We start from the raw sequence: 4,944 nt of genomic DNA, 5'->3' as shown, positions 1-4,944 counted from the left end.
TTAGAAAATAAAAATTGGTAATGTGCATTTACTAATTGGAGATTTTCTACTGAGATTTCGGTCAATATTTGGATAGTGCATTTCCAGGAATTATCTTGGAACTATAAATTTGTTTTCAAATGCACTAATAACAATTAATGTTTAAAGACTTTTCTCAAGGGCATTGATGGAAAATTTTAATATCTCTCTATTTCTTAATCTGCGTGAAAACTCCTATAACATCATCTAAAGTGGAACAGAGGGAGTATAATATTTAGGTGAGATAGAATAGGATGAAGTGAGATAAAATAGGATAAAGTGGGATAAAATAAGATTAAAAAGTAGTAAAGTATTCATGGATTGTACTTGGCGATAATCCAAGAGTGGCGGGCGTCAATGGAAATGTCGCTGACGTTTTTGGCATGGTCGCGCGTTGGTTCTTCCAACGCTCGCATTTGTGGCACCAACGCCCGCTCTTCCATCCGACGCGCGCCCGTTCATCAAACTCAATGTTCAAATCAACAAATTTGATGATTTGAACATCCATTTTTCATGTTTGTTCATTCCATAGTGGGAGCAAAATGAACAAACTTGGAGTTTGTTCATTCCATAGGAACTGCTCTTACAACCCAGTCACACTTGATATTTTCTCTCCCATACAACAAAGCTCATAAGTCTCGGTAGTACATTGGTATTCTACTAAAATTTCTCTCATACAAGTTGACAAAGTAGGATAAGATGGGTATGCAAGAGAACTTTAAGGATCATATTTACTCATCTTGATAACCCATAAGAGTAGAGGATTTGAACCCCATTCCAGCCGAACCCCTACTAGTCCATGGTTAATGTGTCGCAGTTAATAGTCACACTGACATTCGCAAGCCATAGAGTTTAAGCTGCAGTACGAATTCACTACTTTTGACTTCAAGCTATATATCAGTAGACAGGTCTCGCACAGATTTTAAAAAGTTCAGACATCAGAAGAAATTATTCGAGTCACAGACTCACAGTCATGTATGTTTATAAAATGCCCACACAGTTATGTTTTACAACAACAGAAGAAACCAACAAGAAATTGCTGTTTAAACAGCTAATACGAACTGCTATAACTCCGTTTTGGAGGGAAAAATAATAGCCTAGAAATCGTAAATAGTAATACAAGGTAGTAATAGTAGTACAGATTATATTAAAAGATCTAATGAGAAATTAGACGAATATGGAACACCAGAACTCTTCTATGGGCAAGGCGCGTACAACAATATGAATTGAGCAAAACATGGACCCAAGATTCACCGGGTGGTCTTTCTCAGGAATCAGGAAGAATTGGCGGGGCTATTGTACGGGTATTATAAGATCTGCAATGAGCGCATTTCTGCCCAATTATGTGAAAAGGGACTTCTGTAGTGTCATTGCAGTCGTTACACAAGATCCAGACCTGCGCAAACCAAAATTCAGATAGACAATCAGTGGAAAGGTTTTGCAAATTAGCTTGAGGCAAGACCCAACCAAAGAGGCCACTCCTGCCAAGTATTTCCCTGGATTATTCAAAAGAGAGGTGACTGAAAATACCCATTTCCCCAGAGGGAGTCACGTGGAATCAAATGTGGAAGACTTCCAAAGAGAAAAAAGAAAAGAAAAAGGGATATGATTATCCAAACCCACATGTTATTAATTTATTTATGCTAAATTCAAATTTAAGGGAGAGTGATTTTGTCACTTTTCCTAGGAAAGAAGGTTACTCATTAGGTCAACTACTGTATGAGAGAGTTTGAGTTTAGATACACGTTGCCACCTAGGAGGTGAAAAAGTATTACCTTCTTGTCTCGATAATCCTCGGGCATTACGGTCGCTTCAACCTGAAGAAATATATCTTACAACTTAATTTGCTTGTAGAATCAATCAAAGGAAGGAAAACCACGCATTGTAGAGGTATAATATGAAAAATTCCAACGAAGACAGAGAAGATAAGAAAAATCATGATAGGGATCATATCTAAAATGTGAGATGTTCTATACTACAAAGCAACGGCCACACAGGAATTCAGATGGGCAACAATGCGTGTGGGACCTGTAGGCTTTTCTTTGTTCAATTTTTCAGTGTCGATCTTTCTCCTTAGCTGATTGACTTCGGGTACTTCAAGAATCTTTGAAGATTCTATGTACTAATTACATGCCAAATGGGAATATTTATGGCATATAGTTGAGGCTATTGTCGACCGGACAACTGAGTTCCAGGATTATCACCTTCCCAGGGTGGACCTAAAACTTGTGCTTTCACTACCATTTACGAGTTTCGAAGAATCAGTTTTCACAAGTTCAGCATACAAAATATGGAGAGCAACATTAACAAGTATATATGTGCAAAACGTACCCAACAAGGCAATTTTATTTGGTGTATATTCATAAATTATAGGTAGCTATCATACCTCTTCATCTATTCTTTTCCAGGCTTTGGACATATCAAAGACTGATTTAGAGCATATTGGGCAGCAATATCTGAAAAAAGAAATGACTCGTCTTTAATATTTTATGAGATGGAGACGAGCCTAGGTAAGATGGGAAACTTACTGATTATGCCTTTTCATCTCATTGAGGCAATCTAAATGCAGTGTGTGCCCGCATTTCAGAACAGTCGTATCTTTTAGAGAGTCAAACAGGTACTGCATTACAGATTTTATATTGTGAAATGAGACATTTTGAAGGACCAATTTTCAAATGAAAATATCGCTGAGTATAGAATGTTAAACCTCATAACAGATGGGATTTTATACTGTGAAATGAGCATTTTGAAGGACCAATTTTCAAAGGAAAATGTCGCAGAGAGTATAGAATGTCAAACCTCATAACAGATGGGACAGTGGTGGCCCATTGAGTTCTCCACACACAAGTGATTATCACGCAGACCAACTGAATAGCAAGATCCTGTGTGCTTTGAAAAATCATTATCGTAGGGAAAGATATACATGTTTAGATAATCGAGTACTATATTATATAAACAAAGAAACAGTTAATGCTAATTAGCTAAAGGAAAAAGTAATGGCAAAAGGAAAAGAAAAACTTAAAGACGCCAATAGCATTTGTGTGATATCACACACCATCATTAGATCTTAGATGCACTCTCCTTAGGGAAGGAGGTGACATTGATTACTGCCCAACAAAGGGGTTGGTCAGGCAACAAATCTAACATCCAAACTTGTGGTTTTCTTAAAGGTTAAGTGAATAACATGAAGAGTACTCGAAAGCTATGAGAGCTTACTACACGGGATATGATAAATGACCAAAGTAGTTCGAACTGTTGTCAAGATGAAAATAGTTCTCTGCTTTCGAATAACCGCTTAACAGAATCAACATAAAGATAACGTTCACAGTCTCAGAGTAAGAGTACGCACCACACTTGAGACAATGAAAGAAATTCTCGCGACCGCCTACTCTGTATGAAATCACAAGATTAAGATTAGTTCAACAAACATACACGGACAAATTTGATAGCTAAACTATTGATAAACAACTGCTTACTACCTGCAGATCCCACAAGCATTGCAGTGGAATTGTCCTTTATCTGTCTACAGACAATCAAATACAGCATTACTAAGCATCAAATTCATGCCTTAATCGTATTCCACTCCAAACAAGAGCGATTTAAACAATAGTTAATTGAGTTTATCACTAGTTATTACATCATCATCATAGAATTTGCAGATTTCACAGAAGTACTCTCCCATATTAACTCCACAATTCGTACATACTCGAGCAACCTATAACAAAAAAACTTTAACTTTCGCATTAACCATAAACTTAACAAAACAAACCAACTGAATAGTATAGATCCAAATTCTCCAATTACCAACCAACCTGTTGTTCCGTGTCACAAACTGTACATATAACCTGTAAAGACAACATCAAGTTACAATCAAATTTTCACTGATTCAACAATAAAATGAACATTGAGGTAAAAGAGGAATCGAAATAGAGACCCAACTCACTTTCTGAACCTCATGTCGAACTAATTCATGTCTGTCACTGTGCCTTTCCAAATTACTCTGTTCTCATCAAAATTAAACAACCCAGAGAACAAAGAAAACCTAAATCAAAAAGCCCCGTATCCATATAACAACCTAAATCTAAAAGTTTTCACTTTAAATAGAAAAAATTGAAAACCCAGCTACAGAACAGATAGATTTTACTCACAGTTGACTCATTGTGACAGTGACGACAATCAAAGATCTCATTACAACAAGGAGCTCTAATCTTACATCTTCTTCTGTAATGCTGACATCTAATTCAAAAAACCCCACAAAACAAAAATTCAGAACCCAAATCAGGACGTGAGGCACAAGAAGACCCAAAATAAAGTGATAAAAGAACATAGATACCCAAATCCCATCTTTCCAAAATCCAAGCGTTGATTGGCAAAATCTTCCATTGATGATGAAAAGAAGACGAATACCAGACCCCCGGGATTTCTGAAAAATGAACAGAGGGAGAGGAATTGCTATTTGACTCTCTGCTGGTTATATGGCAAAAGAAGAAGCGCCGTTTTCCGAGCGAATAGAAACAATGAAGAACTACACCCAGAAAAGGAAAGAATAACAGAACTAGAATATCTATAAAAAGAAAACTACTACTAAATTAAGTAGAGTAATTAGTTCTTTTCAAAAAAAAAAAAAAAAAGTAGAGTAATTAGCAATGACTCATGATGATTAATGTTATAAAATTGAGCTTATTGTTTCAAAAAAAAAAAGAAAAAATTGAGCTTATTAGTACTAGTTATCACTTAAGGTTCTGTGTGAAGATTTTATTTCATGACGATAAGAACCTTTGTTTAGTCAAATTGTCAAATGGATCGTAATGTTTTCAGTTAGTGGGGCCGGTGACATAAATAAGTTAGTTTTTTATTTGTAGATAAGGAGATGTGATGTTGTATGGTACAGTGGTTATACAGGCACCCACATGATCGGGCCTTCCA

The 4,944-nt window shown here is 36.2% G+C and overlaps 1 protein-coding gene across 1 annotated transcript; it reads right to left on the bottom strand.

Annotated features, from left to right (window-relative positions):
- Positions 1–959: 959 nt before the first annotated feature.
- On the bottom strand, positions 960–4,656 carry LOC113319544 (E3 ubiquitin-protein ligase MIEL1-like). Its single transcript, XM_026567799.1, has 12 exons — positions 4,352–4,656; positions 4,167–4,254; positions 3,962–4,018; positions 3,831–3,863; positions 3,656–3,733; positions 3,498–3,541; positions 3,368–3,408; positions 2,818–2,900; positions 2,547–2,638; positions 2,405–2,474; positions 1,794–1,835; positions 960–1,414 (listed from the first exon to the last, which is right to left on the bottom strand). Exons 1-12 carry the CDS (start codon positions 4,399–4,401, stop codon positions 1,286–1,288), a joined length of 807 nt encoding a protein of 268 aa, XP_026423584.1. The 5' UTR covers positions 4,402–4,656; the 3' UTR covers positions 960–1,285.
- Between the last annotated feature and the right edge of the window lie 288 nt (positions 4,657–4,944).

Source organism: Papaver somniferum, chromosome 10 (assembly GCF_003573695.1).
Source record: "Papaver somniferum cultivar HN1 chromosome 10, ASM357369v1, whole genome shotgun sequence".
NCBI lineage: Eukaryota > Viridiplantae > Streptophyta > Magnoliopsida > Ranunculales > Papaveraceae > Papaver > Papaver somniferum.
The sequence above is the reverse complement of the archived record's forward strand: the minus strand, read 5'-3'. Positions and strand labels throughout refer to the sequence as shown.

What these genes read in the sequence shown, in the direction of transcription:
- LOC113319544 (XM_026567799.1), bottom strand. Translation starts at nt 4,401, where the DNA reads ATGGAAGATTTTGCCAATCAACGCTTGGATTTTGGAAAGATGGGATTT. An exon ending in GCAAATTCTATGATGATGAT is followed by an intron (nt 3,542 to 3,655) that starts GTAATAACTAGT and finishes GATTGTCTGTAG; the next exon opens with ACAGATAAAGGACAATTCCA. An exon ending in ACTGTCCCATCTGTTATGAG is followed by an intron (nt 2,639 to 2,817) that starts GTTTGACATTCT and finishes TCTGTAATGCAG; the next exon opens with TACCTGTTTGACTCTCTAAA.